Source organism: Myodes glareolus, chromosome 4, assembly GCF_982192425.1.
Source record: "Myodes glareolus chromosome 4, mMyoGla1.1, whole genome shotgun sequence".
Taxonomy (NCBI): Eukaryota; Metazoa; Chordata; class Mammalia; order Rodentia; family Cricetidae; genus Myodes; species Myodes glareolus.
The window spans coordinates 70,688,675-70,716,408 of record NC_142029.1 but is presented as its reverse complement, the minus strand read 5'-3'; the positions used below and the strand labels follow the sequence as shown (position 1 = coordinate 70,716,408).

The window sequence follows — 27,734 nt, the reverse complement described above, 5'->3', positions numbered from 1 at the left end:
CGATCTAATGTCATCGACTCTGTTAGAAGTTGTCTGGCAGCATTGGTTGAGCCCGGACTTTCTAAATGGGGGTTTTTGTGTTTGGAAGAATGATGTTTTGCCATCACAGGGACTAGGAGAGCCTGGCATCTACTCTTTGACTGGGGTCCCTCTTAACGATCTCCTCAGTGGGATTATTCAAAATGACAGGATCGTTTCACATCAGAATGGGGACCTGGGGCTCATGCCTCCCCTTTTGTAACGCCTTTCTGTTGCGTGGCACTGTCATGCCAATTCTGTGAACCCTGGTCCCGAGCTGTTACTGTAGGAGGAGATTTTATGCAGTGTGTGTGTGTGTGTAGTGTGCCAGCCTGGGAACCTCTCAGACTGAAAGGGAAGTGAGAACAGAGGCCAGACGCCAACCCAGACATGCTGATGAGTTGCTGAGGCCCTGCTGGCCCTCCCTTCTGTCCACAAGGTCAAGTCCAGCCAAGTTGTGTGTGTGACACAGACAAAGCCTGCTTTGTTTGCTGTGAGCAGGTGGTTTGACTCACAGGGACTAGATCTCATGGAGCAGGGGCTGTTCACAAATCATGTCAGCACAAACAGATTAGTGGACACTAGAAGAGTGTATCCTGGCATGTCTAGAAGAGGAATGAGGAATTTTGTTTTATTTTTTTTTGTCTCATAATATTCTTTCAGCAAATGCCACTAAAAACGACCATGAGATCTACAATATTTTTCTTCTTTCTTCCATTTCTGCCCCAGAACTCAGAAGGCTGAAGTGTATGGCTAGGGTAGAAATGTACCTTCCCTAGAAGACATGTAACCCCACTTGGTTCCAAGTCTCTGTTTTCTAGCTCCCTCTCCAGGCAAATCACTGAGCATTCAATGGCTTTAGCATCCCTGTTCTCCATCATGAACCATTCTTGGTTCATGGCCCCATCCTGCCCCATCCCAAGATCCTACTCTTCGTAGTTCTCTGTTCGAAAGTCTCAGACTCTCTTCACGAACGCCTCATTCACCGCCGTTGCTAATAACCTGCCTTTGAGGAAAGGAACTTGGACGACTGCCATGAGTCCCATGCTTGGCTATTCTTGTTTGCTTTCATCTTTTAAATTAATTTTAATATTATTATAGTTGTTATAGTGTGTGTGTGTGTGTGTGTGTGTGTGTGTGTGTGTGTGTGTACAGGCACCATGGAATACACGTAGAGGTCAGAGGACAACTTCATGGAGTTGATTCTCTTCTTCCATTTTTACATGGGCTCTGAGGCTGAAATGAAGGATGTCGAGCTTGCATAGCAAGTACCCTCATCTGCTGTGCTGAGCTGGTAACCTGCTCCACCATTCCTGTTGTTTTGAGGCTTAAGACCTTATGTCTTGGTCCTTTTGGGCTTCTGTAAAAAAAATAAAATAAGACCATATGACTTATAAACAATAGATTAATTTCTCCTTGTCATGGAGAATTGATACCCAGGTCAAGGTACCAGCATGGTGCGGGAGACTTATCTGTATTCTGTCAATCATGTATTTTAATAAAATGCTGATTGGCCAGGCAGGAAGTATAGGTGGGAAAACCAGACAGGAAGTAGAGGTGATGTAATGAGGACAGGAGAATTCTGGGAAGCAGGAAGGTTCCTCTGGCACTCCTGCGCAGACCACCGAAGAGGCAACATGTAACTTGTCCAGCTGAGAAAGGTACGGAGCCATGTGCTAACATAGATAATGATAATGGATTAATGTAAGTTACAAGGACTAATAAGGAGCCTGACCTGATGGACCAATCAGTTTATAACCTTATGGAGTCCTGTGTGTGATTTTCTTTGGGCTTGCCGGTTGTGGGGTACTGGGCAGGACAGAAACCCCAACAAGCCGGCCCTCATGTTACACCAGCAGATTTGCTATCTTGTGAGGGCCCTCACAAGATGGTGCTTTCTCTGTATCCCTAGATGGCAGAAGTGGTGAAGGACACTTTCTCCCTCAGTGAGGTCACGGATTCCCCTCTTAATCACCTTCTAAAGGTCCATGCTTTGCTGCATTGGTGACAGTTTCCATGCAGGAATTTGGAACAGGGGTGTGTTCAGGCCTCAGTGGGATTTCATGAGTCCCCAGGGCCTGGGAAAGATAGTATAGGGACTCCATGGTGGAGCTGCACTGCATCACTGGCCTCAGGAACCTTCCCTCCTAAAGAACAAAGCATGAACATCCCAGAGGAAAGAAAGTCCTGAGCTGTGTCTCCTCCTTCAGAGGTCTCAGCTCTAAGCCCACTTTCCTTGAGGTGAGCATCTTCCAGTGATTGGGTCACATGGCCTCTTCCTCAGCAATGTGTCTCTAGGATCTTCTGTCTTTCTGTCTGCTTTCTGGCTTCCCTCATCACAGCATCCTGACTTCCTTTCCATTGTCATAGTAGGGGGGAGAAATCTTTGTGGAGTACACTAAGTGGATGCCATGATAAATTGATAAATGGGAGAGGTTGGTTTTTTTTTTTCCTTCTGAGTTCCAGGTGTTGGTATCTTAGCACATTTAGAACCTACTTCCAGCAAGCATGGCATGAATTACTCTGGGTGACCTTACATCCTTGGTATGAGGCCATTCCGTCTGGTGTCTGGTAGATCCGTGGTGGATGGCTCCCAGCGAAGGTCTCTGTGTTCATGCTGTCGGAAGGATGGGTGGCATGTGTCCATTTCTGACTTCTTAGATGCTTAACCCCAGCAGCCGAATTCTGAGCGCAACCTCCCAACACCGTCCTGTGCTTCCTCCCCTGCAGAGATGCATCAGTGTCGCAGCGATGAGTTCAACTGCAGCTCTGGGATGTGCATCCGCTCCTCCTGGGTTTGCGATGGAGACAACGACTGCAGGGACTGGTCTGACGAAGCCAACTGTACCGGTCAGTACTGCCTAGACCTAGGAAACGGCGCTCATCTATTTGTGTACTAGTGGGCGCTGAGGCCTTAAGTGAGCATAGAAATTAGCTGCTGAGAATTAGCGTGAAAAACATCTAGGTCAGCTTTCCTCAGAGTCGGTGTATGATGGAGGGTATAAGTTATGAGCAGAACTTCACAGTGTCCTGAGGGATTTACACTATGGAGCCATCTTCTTAATTCTTCAGGACCAGTAAGTAGTAAGCCATTCATACAGACTGACTGTTTTGTCTAGGAACCGTGTATTTTTTTTTAAGATTTATTTTCATTTTATGTGTATTAGTATTTGCCTGCATGTGTGTATTTGTGCCGTGTGCATGCAGTGCCCTCAGAAGAGGTCAGAGAAGAGCATCAGATTCCCTAGAACCAAAGTTACAGATGGATGTGAGCTGCCAAGTACACAGTTTGAGTAACTCTAACCTAGCTCATGCTAATAAGATGGAGCATCCAGGGTTTACTAAAGCAGTTAAGATGCAAACTGGGCTTGCATTTCTTTGAGTTAAGAGTTCATTAGAATAAATCTGGAAACTTCCTGAGCGGGTCATGAATGCTAGACAGTGTAAGGTAGGGACTATGTTCTGATCCCTCTCGTGGTTTCACTCATGTCTACATTATTTTTGTGAATGAATGCATGGTAGAAGTTTATAGGATAGTGTGTGCTATTGGGAAATTGGGGTGAACATTGGGTAGTTCTAGGAGTTGGGAAGGTTGTGAGAAATAAACACATCCTTTATAATACCCTTGCTTGACTATAATTTTTTAAAAACTAAAATTAGAATAGAAAATTTCCAGAATTCCTGGATTCCTCTAGAAGCTAGAATTCAGTTTGGTCCTATACACCCCAGAACAGTAGCCCCGTGTATCATTAGGATGCTCTGTAGTGTCTCCCAGTCTCAGCCCTGAGAAGGCCACGTGGTTCCCAGGCATGGTCTCCATGTCTGCCTCTACCCTGAGTGGGGGCCAGGATAGTGCTCCAGTGCCTGTTGAGGAGGAAAAGCGGGCTGTCAAAGGAGTCGCTGTGAGCCCAAGAGCATGTGGATACTGTCTGTAGGCTTGAGTTTGGGTAGCTAATTTATGTGTCAGAAGGGTGCGCCTGGGCATTCTGTATGTAAATTACAGTCTGATTGAACGTCTTGTTAGTACTGCGATGTTAGACCAACCCAGCCTCCAGGAGCTTGTACCAGACTTCCAGAATGGATTAGCATTTCAGTACTCTGGGTGGGCATGTCATAAACTCCAGATTTTCTCTCTGGTTTCCTGTAGGAAGGTTTCACTGGTGGAACGCCAATTTTGCCATTTAACTGCAACCTTGTGCCAATGGCTCTCCAGTTCTTTTAAGGCTGATTCTCCTCCTTGCCATCTCCAAATAGCTGGAGGGTGAATCTGAGCTCATTTGTGCCATGGGCTTGGCACTTCATTTCCTGACCTATTGAATTAAGACAAGGAAGATGGGTCAGGGTCTGGTGGTCTCAGCTCACTGTGCCCTCTGTGTTGTGAGTTCTCCTTGTTTTCATCCCCTATGTAGCATCCCCTATGCTACCCAGGCTCTGTCTGCGGTCTGCATTCCTTCCAGCACACCCTAATTGTTTTGATATTCACTTTAGAAGTATTTTGTCTTGTACTGTCTTTCCTCTCTCCTCTCTCAAGTATATAAGCACTTTAAATCCAGGCTCACAATTCCAAAATTAAAATGCTTGGCAAACTCTTGAGTACTTAAAAGCACTGAATATTTAATATTTCAATTTTATCTTTTAAAAATTTGAGCATTAGGGATGAGAATGTAGGTCAATGATAGAGCATTTGCCCAACATGCTTCAAACCCTGGATTTGATTCCTATCACCTGTGAATAAATAAATAATAAATAAATAAATGGCTAAAACTTAGTCATTGTTGTTACTTAAGTTTCTATCTGTCATCTCTGCATCCATCATCTATTTGTCTTTCTCTCTACCTCATCATTTGTCTATCCATCATATATCTGTGTATCTATGTATGTATGTATGTATCTATCTGTCTTGTTTCAGAGATAAACTGTAATTCTTTCTAGTTCTCTTTATACTTTTTAAATATTATTAATTATTCAAATTTAGTTATAGTAACATGGTCTTTTTTTAATACCCTTCCTAGGAGTCCAGTGCTTTGTAAGAAATGAGACAGTGGTCCTCCTCCTTAGACTACAGTGTTCACGTGTTTAGGCCTACTTATGTGTGGGTAATGATTTTGGTCAGGTATTTAAACAGATGGTGATAGGGTGGGGAAAATCAAAGTCAGAGGGCAAATGGTGGGATGCTTACCCCACTAACTCCACGGTCACAGTGACTCCCATAATGCAAAGAGTCCGTAAGTCCCCCAATCTGGCACCCCAAATCAATCATTCTCTTTCATCCATGTAACTGAAGTATTATTTTTGAGCACATGCCATTTCTCAAACACTTAAAATCAGCGGACTATTCAATTACCCAGAAGACTGTATTTTTTAATCCAGAAAAGGAAAAAGTTGTACATTCTAGGCATTCCCGGTCACTTGAGCAAAACTATGCAAACCGAAGAATCTTGCTGGGCTCATCAGCATCTGGCTAAAGTCTGGAGAGATCAGACCTGCCTCCCATGGTTGTCATTTGGAAACCACCCCCAGCACTTTGAAATTGTTTCCAATTAAAAACAAAGCAAACAGGGTGGAGAACAAGTACCTTCTCATGGTAATAGCTTTAGGCTTTGTGCCAAGGAACCAGGCTGAAGCTTGTTACAGGTGGTCAGATTCTCGGCATCAAAAAACCCAAAAGAATCTAGGTAATGGCTGTTAGTGCATTAAAAACTCAGGTAACTCACACAATTCATGGGTCCCTCCTTTTTAGCATGAGTATATTTTTTAAGATGTTTAATGGATTCTAAATGCCTGAACTTGTAAACATCAAAAATTCCCCGTAGGCTTATGTACGTGCCTCTTCAGTCTTCAAAGAGATGAAAAAAAGACAGATAATGGATCGTACTTGTTTTAAAATGCTTTGAAGAACCAGGTTTGGGTATTTCTTGCCATTACAAAAGAATAGCCTTCAATTCAGTAGAAATTCTGGAGGACACTGTAAGCCAATTTTCCCAACCCTTCAACAGCTAGCCATCAGTCACATCAATTGAATAAAACCTGTAGCTTCTTCTTAGCAGCCTGCTCTTATTTGTGCCCTCCTGTTGGGAGGATGCCTATTCACACAGCTGGACCAACAAGGAGCCAGTCTAGGTTACAGTAGTTCCTTGCCCATGTTTTTGCTTTCTGCGATTTGACTTTGGGTGGTAGTCAACTCCCTTGCAAAAAGAGAAAATCCCAGAAATAAACAATTTTAAAATTGTAAATGAGTTTTATGCCATATTGTTATGATTGTTCTATTTTATTATTAGCTGTTGTTGATGGTTATTATTTCTGTGATTAAGCATCATAGCTATGTATATGTTAGAACATATATATGCCATGTTCAGTCGCATCTGAAATTCTAGACACCCATGCAGTGTCTCAGAGAGTGTCCCCTGTAAATCAGGAGAACCGATGTATTTCTTTATGTCAGTTGTGAGCCACAGAAGTTCTGGCTTTTCTTTAGCAGTGAACAGAAAACAAAGTGAAACAAAACCCAGTTTCCTCTTTCTTCATGAGAGGATGGAGAAGCCCATTACACTGTTGGCTTGGGTGGATGCAAGTATTGTCTACTTGAACTAATCTTTGAGGTTTAATAACTTGTGCACAAATGAAGCTGTTAATTTTTGACAGCACCTCTAAGGCCTGGTGTTGTGCATGCCTTTAATCCTAACCCTCGATCGCAGGGAGGCAGAGGCTAGTCGATCTCTGCAAGTTCAAAGCCAGCCTGGTCTGCATAATGAGTTCCAGGGCAGCCAGGGCTACTTAGAGAGACACTGACTCAAGCTGAAACAAATAAATAAATGGGTAAATGAAAAACAAATAAAATATTGCATCTCTCTATCTCACTGGCTTCTTTTTAGGTGTTTGTACTGGATGCTAAGTGTGGCAGATGTTGCTCTTGACTTTATAGAAGGTTTAGATCATTCCATGCTCCAGGCTTACTTTCTTTGAGATTCTGGATGAATTTATTGTGTTCTGTGGCCCTGCAGGTTTCCACATGGAAAACTGGGTAGTGTTACTTAGAATTACGTGAAGTCCCATCGCTTCATAACTTAGATGAACTCTCAAGAAGCCAGGATAATGAGATGAAATTGAGGCCTCCACACAGTTGCTGTGGGAGGCCTAGAACCTTCCTTCTGGAACACACAGCCCCTTTTATCCCTGTAGATCTGTATCCCTGTATCTCTGGCATCTGTAGGAGGGGCCTAAGTGAGAGTGTGAAGGGGCAGCACAGTCTGCTACTGTCACAGCAGTGTCTGTGTCCTAATCTCTCTAGGACAGTCTCTCAGTTGTAAATAGTCCATTTGTTGTAAAGCCTGAGTCTTTTCTGTGGGAGCCCAGACCTATCCACTGACTTACATAACCCCGTGTAACCTGCAGATGCCTTTTGAGACATTCTGGATGACTTCTTGGTGATCTTGGCCCCATGTGCAAAGGAGCCACTCTTATAGCCGCGACTGTAGCACCGCCTTCTCTTCTCTTTTTCCAAGTGGTTGTGGTTGACACGATGCTGTGTACCAATGGCTGGTAGATATTGATGGAGGGAGATAGGGCTCCCTGCTCTTAGTAGCTCCCTGGTCTCCTGTCCCCTGCCCTTGCCTGTCTCTTTAGCAGCGAAGATATTACCAAGGGAAAACTACTTGTACCTCAAGTTCAGCCCTAGGTACTTGACTCTCCATCAAGGCAGAGCTCAGCTCCTCCCAAAGTCCCCACCTTGATATCTAATGTAGGACTTTCTTCTGGTAGGTGATTGGGGAGGGGGCACAGAAGGAATGATTTGGTCCTCTTTTCTGTTGACAGCTATCTACCACACGTGTGAGGCCTCCAATTTCCAGTGCCACAATGGCCACTGCATCCCCCAGCGGTGGGCTTGTGATGGTGACGCAGATTGCCAGGATGGTTCTGATGAGGATCCAGTCAGCTGCGGTAAATGCAAATTCCCTGGTCCCCTGCCTGGCCCTTCCCCCGGGGCAGCGGCAGGGGTGGTGGAGGGTGGTGGGGTGAGGGGGGTGGGGGGGCGTTCATTCAGGGGAGGGTCAGCTGGTGTGCCAGGCAGGTGAAACTGTTCTCCCATGTTAGCAGTTACACACACACGCACACACACACACACACACACATGCACGCACGCACACATGCACATGCACACCCAGCCATTACAGTAATAAAGCAACATACACAGTGCTTTTCTACTTGACTGTTATCATTTCTATTGCTGACATTCTGAATTTTCATAGGAGGGCAGTTATTGTGGACAAATGTCATTATATAAATTCTGCATATTCTTTTTTCACTTTCCAAAACTTAAAATTAGCATTTTCCATATACCTGCATTTCCTGTGGTGAGCATTTTTCTGTGAGATGCATATCTATTTTATATTAATTATGATCATCTGATTTATCTAGCTGATCTCTGCTTAGCATTTAAGAGGACTCCATTCTTATTGTTAAGTCAAAACAACCCTCCATGTCCTTCGAAGGCTTGTTCTGCTGTTGACCTATTTCCTGGGACACTTTGCATGGTGTGGACTGATGGTGGCAGAAGCTCCCATGCTTTCCCATGGTTCCCTTCGCGACTAGATTATCCTAAGTGCTCTCTGTCCATCCTGTACCATGTATTCCCTCTCGTCTCCCTGGATATTAGACATCATCATCCTAGCTGGTTTTGGATTTTATCAAAAATTATTTTACTTAGCAGCCTTCACATCTTCCCAAATCCTGAGACTCATGGACATTTTCTCTGTCTGAACGATGCTTTTTGACTGATTTTCTAGGAATGGTGACTTTTTACCAGATTGCAACTTGTTTCCTTGCCTTGGAGCTAGTCTTTGTAGAGCGAACTGCAAGGCCCTGGGCTTTCAAATTCTCTGCTCACCCTGCTATATCTGCCTTTACTTCTAGCAGCGCTCCACTGCTCAGGGGGGGAGAGACTCGGGGTAGACAGTGCGGTTCAAGCATTAGGATATCTTAGTTCTGGTTTCATTCCCACTAGAAATGGCTGCAAAACCCCGGGCTCTCAACAGCTCTAAACAAATATACTCCAAAAGGACTTTGCCTTAGGATTCCTGAAAAATAGGAATTAAGATACTAAGTGTTTTGTAGAGCATTAAAAAGCCAGGATTTAATGACTAGGATTTCCCCTAGACACTGAAACTTTTTTCTCTTTCTTATAAAACTATAATGAATTTTCACTAGTACAGTCAAAAAAAAAAAAAAAGGTAGAAAAAGCATAAATGGGCCTATAGTAAACATTGCTCTCCTGGCTACCTTGTCTCTGTAGGAAACCATAATCTAATGGTTTTACATATTGGTTAATATTTAAAAATGTCTGCGAATTGTTCTGTGCGTATATCGCTATGTACTAATAAGGATGGTCCATTCAGTGGTGGGCTGTCTTTACAATGGTCTCATAAGATCACATGGGAGTTGTAGGGAGATGCAATGTTCTGTCAGGTAATGACCCCTTCTGTAGCCTTCCTCACATCGTGGTGGGATGTGTCACCTGCGTGTTGGTGGTGGCACTATGTAAATGAGCCTGTAGTGTTGCCAGCCATATACACACGTGGCACACACAGTTACATGTTATATGTGATACTCAGATAGTGATAACAGACATGCGTGCTGCTGTTTTGTTTACTGTATGATCTTTATCCTTTTTACCATTGTTATAGACCCCTTCTCCTCGCAGGAAGGTCAGCAGTAGGGCCTGCCACCTCACCTTGTGACAATGTCACCCCGCACCTCCTCATTACATTGCAAGGGCAGGGTGAAAAGAGTGACCTGCCCCATGCCATGCAGGTCTGTCTCACTGCGGTCTCGGGATGTCCACACTGCAGTAGAGTTGACTACAGACACAGTTGGCAGCACCCCCCACCCCGTCATGTGCAGGACGAATACAAATTCAAAGGCACCACGTGTTAGGCCTCTTGTAAACACACAATATGCCATGCGTGTTATTTTGCACCTTGTTTTTTTTTCTTTAAATAGTTATAGATCCTGGATGAAATTTTTCATAGTAGTCTTCTACTATGGCCATCCTTTCCTCTGCTGTTCAGCCGTTTATTGATCAGTCCTTACATGCAGATGGCTTGTCGCTGGTACAAAGTGTTGCAGTGTAACACTTGGGCTTACACTAAGTTCTGCTGCAGTTGTGTTCATACATTATTTTTGAATTGTATAAATAGAACACAATTTGGAATTGCAGGGCTAAACACATATGTCAGTATTTAGCTTTGCTGACCATTAGCAAACTACCCTCAAGGTGGTATGGGGTCTGTACCCTGCCAACAACTGTGGGTGCCAGCCTGTTTTTTTTTTTCTCTGTCATTCTTCTGTGACTGACTTCCATTTCAGAGAAAAAGTGCAATGGATTCCACTGCCCAAACGGCACTTGCATCCCATCGAGCAAGCACTGTGACGGCCTGCGGGACTGCCTGGATGGCTCCGATGAGCAGCACTGTGGTGAGCCCACTCCCTGCCCTAGTGGACCCCAATCTGCTCATTTCTGCAGTACCTGGTCCCAGAGTGTTGGACCTAAAGGATGAGTCAGGCAAGGCACAGGGAGAGGGGTGTGTTCAGGTAGGCAGAGTGATGGGGGGTCAGGCCATACTTGGGTAAACGTTGCCATTTGGGTGCCCTGTGTACGATCAGCTGCCCGATGGTTTTCACCTGGGCTCTTCCCTCTTTGCGCGACTGGCTTTGTTAGTGTTTATTACTGAATATCGCTTGAGGAGTGTTTTAGGCCAGATGACCCTTTTTTATCCTGTTTTCAATTCAAAAAAGATTTCCTATGGTGCACATCTGTGGAGAACGCCGGAAATAGCTGGGATTTTCAAAAACCACAGCATCTGGGGGTGACCCAGACAGTCTGAGTTAGTCTAGAGCGTGGCCCCGGTGTTGGGATATTTCCTTCTTTTACAGTGTTCTGTGCTATTCTAGCGTGCAAGTCAGGTCAAGAGCAAATGTGTTAGTGCAGGTGCTGCAATCTGGCCTCTAGGTAGGATCCAGCCAATCACTCAGAAGCAAATGCGTTAGTGCGGGCATGGCTGCCTGACCTGTGGCCGAATTCATGCCGTAGCCAGTTCTTCTGAATGAAGTCGCATTGAACACACTGGATATCATCTGTTTATTTGTTGCATGTGGCTGCTCTCATGCTCTCCTAGTGAAACTGAGTAGGCAAAAGAAGCTATGTTTTAGGCTTCTGTGAAACAAAGCCGAATGCCATGGGCTTCTCATGGGAACCACATCTTAGGCTAGACATGTTTGTGCACAGATGTACACATTTGGGGAGCGGGCATATTATCAGGAATTCACTCAAGATTATGAAGCCTATCAAAGGCAGTTATTACTCATCTCCAGGTTCCATCTTGCTATGCGTTCTCATGGTCTCTTCATGCGTCTCTGGTGTCTGTTCTTAAAGGGACACCTATTCTATTGTGGCTTCTTTAATCCTAGTGACCTTCTAAACCTGGGTGGTTTTTCTAAAGGGCCTGTCTCCAGATAGAGTTAGTTACATTGGTCTTAGCTCTTCAACAGAGGAACTGAAGGCAGAGGTTCAGCTCAGCCTGTAACACTGGTTTCTTGTAGAAAATGGTTGCTGACCTCCGTATCAGAGAACCGGTGTCATATTAATCATGGTTAAGGTTTGGACTTCGTGCTAGGCAGCTCTAGGTGGTAGTGTGGGCTTCTGCCTCATTAGCCACGTGCCCTTGGTGGGGAGAGAACTTGATGCTGCGATCCTTATTTTCTTATTTCATATGCAGAGATAATAAAATGTCTTATAATGTTGCCTCGGAGGTTTATGGCACTCTATGGCAAGTGCTTTAGCTTGGAGCCCTGCATTAACAGGTACCCCGTCCACAGTGGCTCTCACATCCCTGCAGATGGTGTGTACATTAGGTCAGGACTGTCGAGCGCCCCTGTCAGCCTCAGGCACTCACGGCTCTTCCTCACCGCTCTCTTTCAGAGCCCTTCTGCACGCGCTTCATGGACTTCGTGTGCAAGAACCGCCAGCAGTGTCTCTTCCACTCCATGGTGTGTGACGGGATCGTCCAGTGCCGCGATGGCTCCGACGAGGACGCCGCTTTCGCCGGATGCTGTGAGTGGATGGGTGGGGAGGTCGGCTGCTCCGTGGGACCCTGAAGACTCATGTGTCCCAGCCTGCTCTCTGTTGTTTTTCTTTTTCTCACGTATGCACTGATGCTTTGTATCTCTATGTACACAAATGTGTTGGGGCTGGTGAATGACCAGGACCTTGGCTCAAGGGTCACCTTATGGGAGAGACTGGCCTGCCATTTTTTTTTTTTTTTTGAGGAGCTAATCTCTGTAGCACAGCTTTGCTCCAGTGGTCCCCATATTGTATACTTTATTTTATATCTCCTGCTGCAAAATGCCCCTGGCCATTACTTTGGTGTTACCATGACCGAACAGCTGTAAAGAGGGAGACTCTGCTTGGGCTCGTGGTTTCACAGGGTTTGGTCTGTAGGATTTGGTCCATGGCTGTTTGGCTTCCCGTACTTGCGCAGAATATGACGGTGGTAGCAGTGCTCTGGGAGAGAACATTTCACCTCATGGCACACAGTGAGCAGAGTGCAAGGGGTGTTGGGGACCCAGTACAGCCTCCAAAGGCCCAACCCCACTGCCCTACTGTCCCAAGTTAAGTCCCACTTCCGGGGTGCCATAGCTTCCCAAAATAGTGGCAGTAAGTAGAGACCCAAGTGTTCAAACCAAAGCCAGCTGGGGATATTTCACGTTCAAAGCACAACACTAGGTCTGCGCATGTCTTGGACTGTCCTAGCAAAAGGCTGCAGACTGACTGGGTGGCCCACCCACCAGAAGCTCTGTTGTTCACTCTTGAGGTGTTGATAGCACTGTCTCGGCCTCCCTCACCCCCGTAGACGCTGTCTTTACCAGTGTCTTACGTGATCTCTCTTCTCTAAGTATCTGTCTAAGCTGCCGCTTTGGCTGTGTTTATTTATTTAAAGGAACAAGGTCCTACTGTGTTGCCTGAGTTGGCACTGAATCCCTGGGTTTAAGTGACAGTTTTTCCCTAGTCTGTCGAAGGGTAGGGACTTTCTTTTCTCATCACACTAGTCATACTAGATTTGGACACAGCTTGATGGCCATGTTTTAATTTCCATTCCCTCATTGAAAGCATTATCTCCAAAGCAGGCATGGTATGGGGCTTAGGGGTCCAGTCCTGTTTGTGGAATGACTTAGTTAACAGTGTGCTCTGCTGAGACTGAGTCTGGCCTCGATCTCTCGAGGCCCCCTTAGCTCCGCAGTCTCTCAACAGAGGACCTTTGCCTCCAAGCGGCCCGGCTGCTGAGAACTCTCTAGCATGGGAGTGACCTGGACTTGACAGATATTTGTCACCTTCTAGCTCAAGACCCTGAGTTCCACAAGGAGTGTGACGAGTTCGGTTTCCAGTGTCAGAATGGGGTGTGCATCAGCCTGATTTGGAAGTGTGATGGGATGGACGATTGTGGTGATTACTCGGACGAAGCCAACTGCGGTAAGAAAGCCAGGAGACCCACCTACCTGGGCCGGCCTCCCAGTTACAGGGAGACTGTAGGGCGGGGATGCTCACAGACGTCTCACCTGGAGCCTTGCCTTCCTCCTCCTCTGCAGCACAAGCTGCCAGTCCTCACCCCCGTAGGAGGGATGGATGAAGAGGGGACTACATCCCGGAGGTGCTAGGGGATGTTTATCCTACTTCTTCCTTTCCCTGTTGAGAGGGCCACATTACACATAAGGAATATAGTGGGTAAGCAATCACGGTGTCTTAGTGACTTCTTCTGTGGCAACATACACAACAGAAGCGCCTTCAGGAAGGAAAGTCTGTTTTGTTACATGGTGTAAGGGCATCTATGTAGGCCACCACAACAAGGGAACCATGACAGCAGCAACCTGAGACAGCCAGTCACGCCGTGTGCCCGCTCAGGAAGCTGAGAGAAATGAATGCTGACACTCAGCTCCCTTTCTCCTTTGCGTCCCATCCATGGCTGCAGCCCCTGGGTTATGCTGCCCCGACTCAGGGTGGATCTTTCCTGCTCTATTTAATATTTTTGGAAGCATCCTAATAGGCATATAGGCACAACCAGAGGTACGCTTCCATGATGACCCTAAGTCCCCCTGTATGTTCCTAATGAAGAGTAACCATCGTGATAATAAATGCTGTGGCGTGGACCTCCCTGTGAAAGTTCCAGACCACACACTGTCACCCTTGGGATGTCATCACACTGAAGTTATGTCTTTGGTAAAGTGTCAGGATTAAAACTCAGAGTGACTATTCTCAGGGTGCCAGGTCAGAAAACGAGGAGTTGGGAACTAAGAAGATGGGTGCTGTTGAGTTTACAGAAGTTATTTGTCCCTCTTGGATCCAGCAGAATGCCTTATCTCTCGGGGAGAGGAGTGCAGATGTCCCTGGACTTGGCCCTAGGGGAGATACACGGAGGGGATGAGCTGCATTCACCTTGCGGGGAGCTACACGGAGGGGAAGCGCTAGTTCACATTGGGGAGATACAGTTCACACTGGTGCAGGGGAGATACAAGGAGGGGAAGAGCTGCGTTCACATTGGGGAGATACAGTTCACACTGGTGCAGGGGAGATACACGGAGGGGAAGCCCTGTGTTCACATTGGGGAGATACATGGGGGGGAAGAGCTGTGTTCACATTGGGGAGATAGTTCACACTGGTGCAGGGGAGCTACAAGTAGAAGGGCTGGTTCACACTGGGGAGATACAGTTCACACTGGTGCAGGGGAGATACACGGAAGGGAAGAGCTGCGTTCACACTGGGAAGATAAACGGAGGGGAAACGCTGCGTTCACACCGGGCAGCTACACAGAGGGGAAGCGCTGTCTGCGTTCACACCGGTGCAGGGGAAATGACTGATAGTGTGTGTGTGTTCTCTGCAGAAAACCCCACGGAAGCCCCAAACTGCTCCCACTACTTTCAGTTTCGCTGTGAGAACGGCCACTGCATCCCCAACAGGTGGAAATGTGACAGAGAGAATGACTGCGGGGACTGGTCTGACGAGAAGGACTGTGGAGGTGAGAGCCCAGGGAACCGGGGCTGCTCTACTGGTCTGCAGACTCACGTCTCTAGAGAGCCTGGCTCAGTCTGCATCTCTAGAGGAGAGCCTGGCTCAGTCCTTACTGTTTTGGCTTTTTGTGAGGGAGGAACAATGCTGAGTGCTTCTGGGTCATCTCCTTTATTTATTCTCATTTGTGTATGTTGCTTATAGAGGCCAGAGGTCAACCTTTGGTGTCCCCTTCAGGAACTTTCCACCTTGGTTTTTGAGACTGTCTTTTTTTGGAGGGCCTGGAGCTCACCAGTTAAGCTAAGCTGGCTGGCCCAGGGACTCCCGAGCCAGCACTGGCATGAATTTCCATTGTATGACCGATCTGTGTGATGGGTTTCCAGTGCCTCCAAGGTTACCCATTCCTGACTCTGAAGGGCCTAGTGCCTTGCTTCTCAGTTTAGTCTACACGCCCCCCACCCCACCTTGTTCTATGGGACATCTTTAGAATGTCAGAGGGCGCCCATACCATGGGTACTTTAGTAAGTTCCCAGGTCCCAAGTATGTTTCGATATGTGTAAGGGTCCTGGTGTGGGACATAGGCTTTCTGCCTTCTCATCTTGGGTCATGGTGATGTTTCAGCTACAGTCATGCTAGGCTTCAGTGAGAATTCTCCAGCCACCTTGTGTCTCCCTGGTCCACCTACTTCCTCCATCCACAGTCAGGAGCCCTTGTGAGGGCAAACTCGTGTGACAATGACTCTGTTACAAGTGTATTAACTCTCCTAAGTGGGGGTGGGGAGAGACCGCCACTTCTTTGGAAACCCCTTATAAATGATAATTAAGCAGGCTGACGCTCAGGGCTGTGTCCGCCACCGGTCTCCTTTGGCTGCTGCAACAGGGACATCAGCATCGCTTTGGGACACGTTGCTTTTCATCTGAGACCAAGCTGCTACTGACACTTGGGATCTCCTCATTTGCTTTTCTGCAGAGTCCCATATTCTCCCCTCCCCCACCGCTGGACCTTCCACGTGTCTGCCCAACTACTTCCGCTGCAGCAGTGGAGCCTGTGTGATGGACACCTGGGTGTGTGACGGCTACCGGGACTGCGCTGATGGCTCAGATGAGGAAGGCTGCCCCTCTCTAGGTGAGTCCTGGTTTGCTCAGTGGTGTACCCCGAGATCATCCTAGCTTTTAAACTGCCCTGCGCGGTGCCTACGAGAAGAGTCCAGCTACACTCTCAGTGAGGAGTTACAGCTGGGATAGTAAGGAGGTTTGTGTGTGTACCAACTCAGGAGAGAGGACCCAGTTTTTCTGCTTGCCAGCTGCCAGGCCGTCCCTCTAAAAGAAGGGCGATCACTGCCATCTAGTGGCTGAACACAGAAAAAGCTGAAGGTCTTGCAACCACTGTGATGCTGAGACTTCTGTCCTACCGGCAGAACAGGGTTGAGGTAGAGTCGCCTTCCCTGAATGAGAGGCCTTTCCAGCTTGCTTTTAAGAGGAGCGCTGACCTTGTTTGTCATGCTTTGTACAGCCCATTTCAGAGCCCACTCTTAGGTCTGCAGTGAGATCATCTTCCTATGTGTGGATCCCACCGCTTGCCTGGAAAATCAGAGCGGTCTTTAGGGCTTAGTGGTGATGGGTTTATGATTATTAAATAAATATCCTAACAATTGGGGCCCTCACTTTAACTGGTGGGTTGCTTATTCATTTTTTTTTCAATTTTTTGGTTCTTAAAATTCATTAGTGTATATTCATTATATAAAATAGTAGATTTTATTTATGACATTTTTATTCATTTATACCATGTGTTTTACTAACAGTCGTCCGCATTTCCCTCCAACTTGTCACCTTACCCCTCCCCATAGTCTTATAGAAGATCAGTTATTTTTTATATACCCTAAATGTGCATCTGTGTGTGTGTGTGTGTGTGTGTGTGTGTATGGTGTGTGTATATGGTATGTATGTATGGTGTGTATACACTTGTTTGTACGCTCATGCATGTTCACATGTGGAGATGTGGAGGTCAGAGGACAACCACAGCATTGGTCCTTGCATTCCACTTCGGCCCAGGGTCCCTTGCTGTGTGTTGCTGTGTGTGCCAGTCTAGCTGGCCCCCAAGCTTCTGGGAGCTCCCCATCTTCATCTCATTCTAGGAACCCTGGGATTACAGGTCCTCCAGCCTGTTACCCACTGGACTATCTTCCCAGCCCAGGAGGCCAATTAACACTCCATCCTCCCCCTTCCTCTTTCCTTTCCCCCTCTTTCTCCTTTTCTTCCCTTACTCTTTCTATTTCTTTCCTCCTCTCCATCCCCCTTCCCTTCCTGTTGCCCTTTCTCTCCTTACTCTGTTTTCCTCCTTTTCCTCTTTGCCCATTCCTTCTCCCTTCCCCCTGCTTCTGTCCCTCTCAGTTCTTTTTGGAGAGCAGTTCTCAGGATATCCCAGACTAGCCCCAGAGCTGTTGGAGCTCTCCCTGCAGTGGCTTTGTAGGCTGGATCAAAGGGGGCTAAATGAGAATAAGCGGCAGGAACATCTCTCAGCATGTTTGCTTCCTGCTGGGCTACTGTGGTTTTCACCAGTTGCCCCTGATGCTCCTGCACAGTTGTCTTTGTGAAGCTCTCTACGAGTATCTGTCCCAGCTTCTCTCCTTTCTCTTCTTCACTCTCGTGGTTGGTATAGCATATAGTCTAGAAGTTCCCAGAAGGGAATCTGTAGGAATTGTGTCTGGGGACTGACTTGTTTGAAATGGTTTATGTTCCGTCTTCAGGTCTGATTGACATCTGTGCTGAATTTAGAACACTAGCTTGTCGGTCACTTTTCTTTAGAATTGGAAGGAATCTGCTCTTGTCCTTCAAGTAGCTCGTAGGAAAGCCATGGCCAGCTTGAGCTCCTCGTCTCTGTGTGGTCACAGTTTGTTTTAAATTTTCTGCAAACTCATCATATCTTGTCCTCGGCTCCTGAGGGAATCCATGTGCTATAGTTTGAGGGAATTGTCCCGAAACGTTTAGCTAATGGTGCCCACCTCCATCTCCTTGTGATCTCGTCTGTCATGTCTATTGACCAGATCCTCCACATGCTCAGGTGTTCGTTTCGAACAGAACCTTGCTATGTAGCCCTGCAATTAGCTATGTAGACCAGACTGGCCTTATACTTGTGGTAATCCTCCTGCCTCTGCCTCCTGAGTAGCAGGGATTTCAGACATGAGTCACAACATCTGGCCCCCTTATTCTTGATTTTTTTTAAAAATCTGTTTCAGATTTAAAGATTTACCATTTTCTTCTTGTTTTCTGGGATATTCGCTTTACTTTGCCAACCCTTCCTTTGAGTTTCTTTATTTCTGTTATATAGGTTTCAATTATTTTTCCTGTTTATTGTTCTTTTTCTTTTAGTACTTTGCTGCTCTCATATATTCTCCGTGAGCATACTAGGGACATTTGGCTTTGAGATTTGTTTGTTTGGGTATGTTTGGTGCTGGGGTGTGTATGGCCAGGATGTGTGTGTGCAATCGTGTGACTATGGGTGTGTATGAAGAGGCCACGGCAGGACACTAGCATTGGGTATCTTTCTCTGTTACTTTTCATCTTAGTGTTTTGAAACAGTCCCTCACTGAATCTGTGTGGTTTTGTGACAAGGGGGCTGGGTGTTTGAACTCAAGTCCTCACATTTGCAGAGCAGTGGTTCTTAGCTACTAAGCCGTCTCCCCAGCTTCCTGATATTTGCTTCTTACAAAGTCTCTATTTCCTCCAAGCAAACTTTCTTGGAGCTGTGTGTGTATGTGCACACGTGCTTACACAGACGCGCTCACCCACACACCTATGCATGTTATATTTTATTTTGTTTTTGTTTTGAGGCTAAAGTTTTTTCTGAGATAATCCTTTATAGGTACTTATGTTCCATGATGGGAACTAAATTGCTGCTGAGTGATTCTGAGTACACGGGTGGACGTGCCAGCTTCATGCACTGTTACTACCCTGTTTGCTAGGAAACCTCAGGCCTTGGTAATTTCATTGTTTGTCTCTGAAGCTGGTCAGTATCCTTAGAGATAATTCTAGGCCCTCTGCCTAAACTACCAGGGTCTCATGTCAGGAAGTTACCTGACCTCTCATTGACTGATCGTAAGTTCAGTGCCTCTGTTATCATTGGCATCTTCTTGCTCAGTTATGATGCTTCAGCAGCCCCTTTGTTTTGATTCTTTGCAAATCACAATCTGCCAGGTTTCTGCCCCTGCTTTTAAACAGGGCCTTTGTCTTCTGGGCCAGGGCCAGAAGGGAATAGTAGTGATGAGGCTGCTTTTGGAACTTCTTCTAGTCCTATTGCCCGACCTTTCCCCAATCTTCTCTCTCAAGTGAGAAAAACGATTTCTGAGCCTTTGAGGATCCCCTGATACTGAGCTGCCTGACTCTGAGCTTTCTCTTCCAATAGCTTAGGGTAGGATGCAGCCTCCTCTGGCTTCCCTAGTCACTTGCCTTGTCGGCCTGCTTTCCTTTCTTCTTATCCACAGCCATGTCTTTACAGAGAGTCTCTCAAGTGAGTCTGTGGTGGGGCCCTGTGAGGAGCAACATAAAACGCAGATGTCCTACCTGCTTTCTCTATCCACAACTGGCAGGTGCCTGGACCTCCTGCCCCTCCCCCACCCCTCCCCTGCCCTACAGTTCCTGCAGGCCTGCGCTCCCCTAGCACATTTAATAGTTGAATGGCTGCTCTTCCTGACAAGCTCCCTCCATACTGAAAAGTGACATAAAAATGCTTTTCTAGCAAACACAACTGCTGCTTCCACTCCCACCCAGCGTGGACGGTGTGACCGGTTTGAGTTCGAGTGTCACCAACCAAAGAAATGTATCCCCAACTGGAAGCGCTGTGACGGCCACCAGGATTGCCAGGATGGCCAGGATGAAGCCAACTGCCGTGAGTATCTTCTCAAGGTCACTTTGCAGAGCTCTGAGTCCCGCTCTCTGCTTCCATCTTTGGGCAGCTGACTCCTCTGTGTCTCTGTGTAGTCATGTTTACAGTATTCTCCGAGGATGCGGGAGAGTGGACAAGCATCACGGTCTGTGATAGTGATGCTGGGTTTGATAAACTGGCTAAACGTTAAATACTAGGAGCATCCCCAGTGGAAAGATTTCTGAATGGAAGAAAAATCTATAAACCGAGTGTTTTTGCTAAACATGTTTAATTCCTAAAAGCACCTGTTGGTGAAGCCGTGGCCTTGTGGAAGTGTCCAGCAAGCATCACTGAGGCATTTAGAATATGCTGTTGGGCAGATCATCTGCAGCGGTACATTAAGAACCAGGGACTTTGCTCCTGGAGTAATTAGTTATACTTAGTGAGGAACAATAAGTCACACAGGAAGCCTGAGTGTCATAGGAGGTGACACCTGCCTGACGGCTGTGCTGCCCCACTGTCTGCTCCCCTTATGAATCTAGGGGAGCCCCTTGGAGTAGGTGATGGATGGACACACTGGCTGTCCTGTGGACTGATGCTCAGGGGCCAGGAGATAAGGGAGGCAGCCTGGATGGGAGAAGACAGTGATGCTAAGGTCCCCGTCTAATCCTCGGCACCCAGCCAGCACCTTTAGTTACTCTCCATACAAGGAAACTACCTTTGACCTGAGAGAGGGGAGGCTAGAACGATGCCATGCTACATGCCGTCAGCATGTCTCTCTGATGGGGGCGCGCTGCTCCTGCTTAAGGATTTGTCTTACGGGATCCCCTCCACTGGCCACCCACTTGCTGCAGACATTGATGTCCTGCCCTGTCACGTGTGTAGTACCAGGAAGAACATTGTTTCATTCGGTCTCATTTTGCACAGTGAACATACAGCGGAGTATTGGAGTCTCTTCCACGTCTCCAGCAAGCCTTCAGCTCAAAAAAACTAGCAGGAACCTCCACTCCTCTTCTTCCATCCTATTCTGCACTTTCTCTCTCTCTCTTTATCTCTTTAAGATTCTAACGAAAGGGGAATACTGAGCCCCAAAGGGAACCCTACCAAATGTTTCCCTTTCCTGAAAAACTGGGTCAAAGGCAGTGTCTATTATCAGCTAATCCCTCTAATTCAACCCTTGTGAAGTGGATGTAATCTAGAAGGATCAAGTTGCTTCTACTTTTTATTTGCATCCGTGAGGGTTTTTTTTTAATATATATATTTTCTGTCCATTTAAAATGTCCTCAGCACCTTGGACAAAAACATGAAGGCATGCATGTCACCCCTGCAGGTGACACGAAGCCAGCAAAGTAGCCGAGTTCCTGATGATAGCATCAAGACTCGGGAAGTTAGCACTGGATTGGGTGCACTTAGAAAGGTGCTTGCCATGCAGGCACGATGCCCCAAGTTCAATCCCCAGAACCCACAGAGGAATGAAAGGTGAAGGAACCTCTGCTCCTACCCCTGGCCGTGGGGAGTTAGAGACAGGAGGATAGCTGGCGCTCATTGACCAGCCCACTTAGCCCAGTTCGTGATCTCTAGGCCTGTGAAAGTCCCTATCTCAAAGGAGGTAGATGGCATTCATGATGATATTTAAGCTTGTCCTCTGACCTTTGTACTAACACCTGCACATGTGCACACATGTGCATCTACACACACGATAAAAGGAAGGTAAATTAACATTTTATGGTGAGTTTTAATATGTCATTCCCTATTCACAAGCCCTACACTTGTGTGCCTTCGGTCTCCAAATCTCCTTGTAATTTTGGTATTGTCTTCCTTTAGTAAAAGGAAGACTAATCTTCAAGGAGGACACCCTGACCCCTTACTCCCTCTACCCCGAGTTGGTAGCACTGGGAACTTTATTCAGATAGAAAGCTGTGGCCTTGCTGCGATGCCACATTGAATGTTCTTGTCAGAGGAGACTACACCAAGCCCAACCCAGAGAAGTTAAATACAGGTTAGTGTAAGAGCCTACACTTGTGAAGAAAGAATGAAGGAGGTTGTCCCCCAGGGCATTCTGTTAGCAGGACACGTTTACCTCACACTCTCCGAAACCACAGTGGGAACATCTTAGCCAAGCGCGAGCCGCCTCATCGGGTGAATGTTAAAAATAATTAGCGGGAAAGAATAGAAACAGAGCCTCCCACCTGGGTGATTGATTGGAACTCGCTAATTGGCACCCCTTAAATCACTGTTTTCAACCCATTTCAAATCTAGCTCACCCATGGGGGTGTTGCTTAGTTAAAGGTCTTAAAATCAAGATGTGCTATTACCCATCATTCCCTTTGATCCATTATTGCGATCGCTTTATCAGATAGAAAATGTGTTTCCGGCACCCCACGTTCTGTGCTCAGTGCCCCTCAGTCACGTGTTTGTTAATCAGTTTAAATATTAATGACAGTCTTACTTACCAGTATTAAGACCTATGTTTTCTTGTCCTCAAAGCATTAATATGTGTTTCACAAAGCGGACTCAGATCTCCAGTTGCCCTCCTCGTTGCTTCTATTGTTGCTTTGAGTTATTGCCAAGTGGGAGATTTCTGTGGTGGGAATCTGTGCATTTCAAGACAATCCCCTTCAGAACAGCTTGACACCTCGCTGTGTTAAGTGGTGTCACTCGACCTGCTATTCGACATCCCCCCCACACACACTTAACACTTGGAATGTCCCATCCTGTCTTCTACACTCCACAGAGTGATGTACATGTTTGAGTTCCTCTTGATGGAGGATGCACTGTGCAGACAAATCCTTTGCAGTCATGTTGCAGGTCTCTGTCATAGAGAGCGGTGCCTGTATCATGGGATGCTCAGTGCATGGATGCATGGGGTCTGTCTTTGGCTTGTGTGACAATGGCAACAATGGTATTCAAATCTCTTTTTAATACACTTTCATATGCCACATAGTCCCTGATCTTCTGCTCCCCAAGACATCAATTTATGCTCGGAATATAATAGCCATCCATATTATGCTCCTCCTGAAGAAGGGGGATTCTAGTTATAAAAATCATGAGGGGTGCAGGAGAGATGGCCTCATAAGTAAAGCACTTGCCATGCAAGTGTGAGGACCAGAATTCGGATCCCCTGCATCCACTTAAAAGCTGGGCAAGCATAGAAACTTCATCTGTATTTCAGTATTTGGAAGGTAGAGACAGGGGTCTGGAAACAATCTGGTTAACTAGACTGAACTGATCAATGAACCCTGGGTTCAACTGAGAGATTCTGCCTTAATAAATAAAGTGAAGAATGATCAAAGAAGACACCCAAGGCCAACCTAGGGCCTCTGCACACATCATGCACACACACAGGCACAAGCACATACAAACATGCATACACACCACACACACATACACGCAAAATGTCTTCATAAATGGTTTTGGCCATTCCCTTTCCCTTGTGTCCCCATGGAGTCTGTATCTATGTATTTAACTAGCCATGGGCTGGAAGTATTCAAAACTGCACTTGAACTCAACATGTAGAGACTTTTCACTTTTATTATTTCCTAAACAAAACAGTGTTATATGTATATACTTAGAGATTATGCCCTGTTGGGGAATATAAGTCATCTAGAAATAATTGCAGAGCTGCAGGGTTTATTTATCTTCACTATTTTACATCACTGTTTTGTGTGAGAGAGCTTGGTATCCACAGGGAAACTGGAACCTGGCACAGAGATGCAGGAACTGCCCTCTCCCCTTTCCCTATCAGCTCATTTTTTTTTTCTAACAAATCTGCTCCTTTATCCTTGACACCTTTGCAAAGAAGCCTCAGATCGTCCCCCATGAAAAGCTGGTGCTTGAACACGGTTGTTGCAACAACTCTTCAACCCCTCCTGCTACTTCCTTATTCCCTGGCCAATCCCATATGTTTTCCCATCTGTAAACATCTCCTGGGATTCTTTGCGCCTTCCTTTTGAGAACCTTGACTGCTCCTGAAAACACCACCCATTTTTTTTTCTGGATCTCAACACTTTGCTGTTAGTCCAAGTGATGCTCTAGGTGGGAGACAGGATTGAAGCAGTGTCAGTGCCCCACATTGGGGTGACATCTGTTGGGTCCAGCGTTGATGGGCTCGTACATTCCAGGGTAGGGGTGTGTGGTTTAGAAATGTTAGGCAAAGAGAACAGAGACATGGAATAAAATCAGAAGGGCAACACAGCGAATACTGAATTCGCCCATGTTTATTTTCCATACACTTTACATACTCAATCCAAGAGGAGGAAGAAGGCAAGACTTCTTTACTATGATACAAACAAGGAACAAACAAAGTATTTACCCGAAACATCAAGTAACTGTATCCTGAGTAAAGTATATCCTGTGATTTAGGCAGGACATGCAGTGACCACACCTTAGGCCAAGCATCCTGTAGGCAGTCACTCCCTAGGTTAAACCGCCTGTCATAACCTTGAAGGAGCGAGAATAGGCCTGAACTCTCTGTTCTTTGGTCAAGGTGGAACGAACTCACTTCTGTGTGCTCCAACCAAGCAGTGCTTGTTCTAAAATAGTGACACTGGATCCACTGGATCCTATCTGCTTCCCGGGGGTCGCATGGAGATGGAGATCAGCAGGCACCCCACCGCAGGGCATCTGGAGCAAGCCCTGGGAATCTAATTTTTAGGAGTATCACCAGACAACTGTGAAGAAACAAAATTGTGAATTTTCTATTTTTTCACTAGCTAATTAATCTCTCTGGTGATTTTTTTTTTTTAGTGTTGAAGTCCTAGTATGGATTAAACCAATCAATTTATTGAAAGTTTTTAGATTAAGGCTGGATTGTTATTTTTTAATTAATTAATTAATTTGTTTGTTTATAAAAATTTCCACTTCCTCCCCTCCTCCTCATACCCTCCCATTCCCCCTCACTCCCCCCCTCCACACTCCCTCTCCTCCTCCCTCTCCAGTCCAAAGAACAGTCAGGGTTTTCTGCCCTGTGGGAAGTTCAAGTTCCTCCCCCCTCCCTCCAGGTCTAGGAAGGTGAGCATCCAAACAGACTAGGATCCCAAACAGCCAGTACATGCAGATGAAACAAGACCCAGTGCCATTGTCAATGGCTTCTCAGTCAGCCCCCATGTCAGCCACATTCAGAGACTCCGGTTTGATCACATGCTCGTTCAATCCCAGTCCAGCTGGCCTTGGTGAGCTCTCATTCGATCAGTCCCCTTGTATCAGTGGGTGAATGCACCCCTCACGGTCCTGATTTCCTTTTTCATGTTCTCCCTCCTTCTGCTCCTCATTTGGACCTTGGGGGGCTCATTCCAGTGCTCCAATGTGGGTATCCGTCTCTATCGCCATCCATTGTCGGATGAAGGTTCCCTCTGGTCCTGCCTATCTTGCTCACGTTTTCCCTCCTTCTGCTTCTCATTTGGATCTAAGGAGTTAAGTCCAGTGTTCCAATATGTGTCTCTGTCTCTATCTCCATCCATCGCCAGATGAAGGTTCTGTGGTGATATGCAAAATATTCATCAGTATGGTTATGGGCCAAGGCCAGATCAGGCACCCTCTCCTCTGCTGCCCAGGGAAGAATCTGGGGACCTCTCCTTGGGCCTGAGAACCCCTCCAGAAATAAGTCTCTTGACAACCCTAAAATGACTCCCTTAGTTGAGATATATACTTGCCTGCTCCCATATCCATCCTTCCTCCTCCCATCTCATTCCCCCACGCCATCCCCAATTATCCCCCTCTCCTTTCTCTCTAACCATCTTCCCTTACTTCCACCTCCCACACACACCCCCCGTGCACCCAAGTTTGCCTTGCAATCTTGACTACTTCCAATAACCAGGAGGATAACTATATGATTTTCTTAGAAGCTTCTGTAAAGCAAAGGACACTGTCAGTAAGACAAAAAGGCTACCTTCTGACTGGGAGAAGATCTTCACCAACCCCTCAACAGACAAAGGTCTGATCTCCAAAATATACAAAGAACTCAAGAAACTAGATACTAAAACTCTAATTAACCCAATTAAAAAATGGGGTACTGAACTGAACAGAGAAATCACAACAGATGAACTTCGAATGGCCAAAAGACACTTAAGGTCATGCTCAACCTCCTTAGTGATCAGGGAAATGCAAATCAAAACAACTTTGAGATGCCATCATACACCTGTCAGAATAGCTAAACTCAAAAACACCAATGATAGCCTATGCTGGAGAGGATGTGGAGTGAGGGGAATACTCATCCATTGTTGGTGGGAATGCAAACTTGTGCAGCCACTGTGGAAATCAGTGTGGTGGTTTCTCAGGAAACTGGGAGTAAACCTCCCTCAGGACCCAACAATTCCACTTTTGGGAATATACCCAAGAGATGCCCTATCATACTACAAAAGCATTTGTTCAACTATGTTCATAGCTGCGCTATTTGTAATAGCCAGAACATGGAAACAACCTAGGTGCCCCTCAATAGAAGAATGGTTAAAGAAGGTGTGGAACATATACACATTAGAGTTTTACTCAGCGGTAAAAAACAATGACGTCTTGAATTTTGCATGCAAATGGATGGAAATAGAAAAACGCTTTACTGAGTGAGGTAACCCAGACCCAAAAAGAGGAATATGGTATGTACTTACTCATAAGTGGATTCTAGCCATAGTTAAAGGTCTTTGAGCCTATAATTCGTGATCCTAGAGAAGCTAAATAAGATGGATTGTTATTTTTTTAACCTGAGTTCTGTATGCCTGGATGACTTTGTGTAGTTACTGAGTGGAAACTGATGCTTTTTGTTCATAAGACGAGACTCAAGAGCTGGCAGTGGTTTTGCTATTGAGGCCCACTGGAGAATTTGCAGTCTGAGCTCATAGGAACAAGATAGGACCTCCCGCATAGGAGCTGAGCAGACACCAGGGTTATAACAATCTTCTCTGGCTACTGTATGTGTGGCCCCATGTGGAATGGCTTGAAGCAATACATATGCCGAGTCACATATGACCTGGGTGTCGTTAGGCTAAATCCTAGGTGTGGATGAGGCTGGATTCTCTGGAGACTCCTGGGCTAGTCTGACGCCAGCATCTTTTCCCAGCACCTGGGGCCCTGTCCTACAAAAGTTCACAGCTCCTCCCCCACCTTCAAAACCAGCAACTTTGCATCTATCTGCCCTTCTGCCTTTGGATATCTCTTTCTGACAGCAGCAGGGAAGGTCTCTGCTCTGCAGGATCCCTGGAGTTAGTTGGGGTCCACTTGGTTAACATAGGTTGAGCTTTCTTCATCATGGTCCTTAGCTTAATTCCATCTTTTAAGTCTCCTGTTGCTATATAAAGTAACATAGCAACAGCTTCCATGGGTTTGGAAGTGGAAGTCTTTGACATGGGGGCACACCGTTGCCTTCAGATCCTACTCATAGGGGCATGACATCCCTGATATAGCCATGTTTTATTTGGGATTGGGTGGGTAGGCATGAGTTTGTACAAGGAAGACCCAACTCCAGACACCCTTGGGCAGGAGATTTGAGTTCTGTAGCCACCCTCTTCCCTCTTTGGGGTCGTTTTCAATGACATTGTCACCACCCCATTTTTGACCCTCCTGTAAAATGGAGATCAAGTGCCTTTGGCTAATAATCTTCTCTGAATTGAGTCACATAACTCTTAGGTTGTCCCATCATTCTCTTGTCAGAATACTTCAAAGACTCGTGCAGTTAAAAATGCCACATGAGCATGCATGCCTCTTCACATCATTATTATTCATCCAATTATTGTTACTACCCAACCTGGAAAACGTAGCTTCTTCCTAGATTGCAAACCAGTAAATACTAGGAACAGAACAATTGTTGGTGCAGGGG

General features: G+C 46.2%; 1 protein-coding gene across 1 annotated transcript in view; it reads left to right on the top strand.

Moving 5' to 3' along the window:
• Positions 1-27,734, top strand: part of Sorl1 (sortilin related receptor 1) — a 163,796-nt gene that overhangs the window by 106,157 nt on the left and 29,905 nt on the right. Inside the window, exons 25-32 of the mRNA XM_087905541.1 lie at positions 2,749-2,868; positions 7,831-7,956; positions 10,381-10,488; positions 11,993-12,124; positions 13,409-13,540; positions 14,946-15,080; positions 16,040-16,195; positions 19,805-19,954. Coding sequence (XP_087761667.1) covers positions 2,749-2,868; positions 7,831-7,956; positions 10,381-10,488; positions 11,993-12,124; positions 13,409-13,540; positions 14,946-15,080; positions 16,040-16,195; positions 19,805-19,954 — 1,059 coding nt within the window. The remainder of the gene's footprint in view (positions 1-2,748; positions 2,869-7,830; positions 7,957-10,380; positions 10,489-11,992; positions 12,125-13,408; positions 13,541-14,945; positions 15,081-16,039; positions 16,196-19,804; positions 19,955-27,734) is intronic.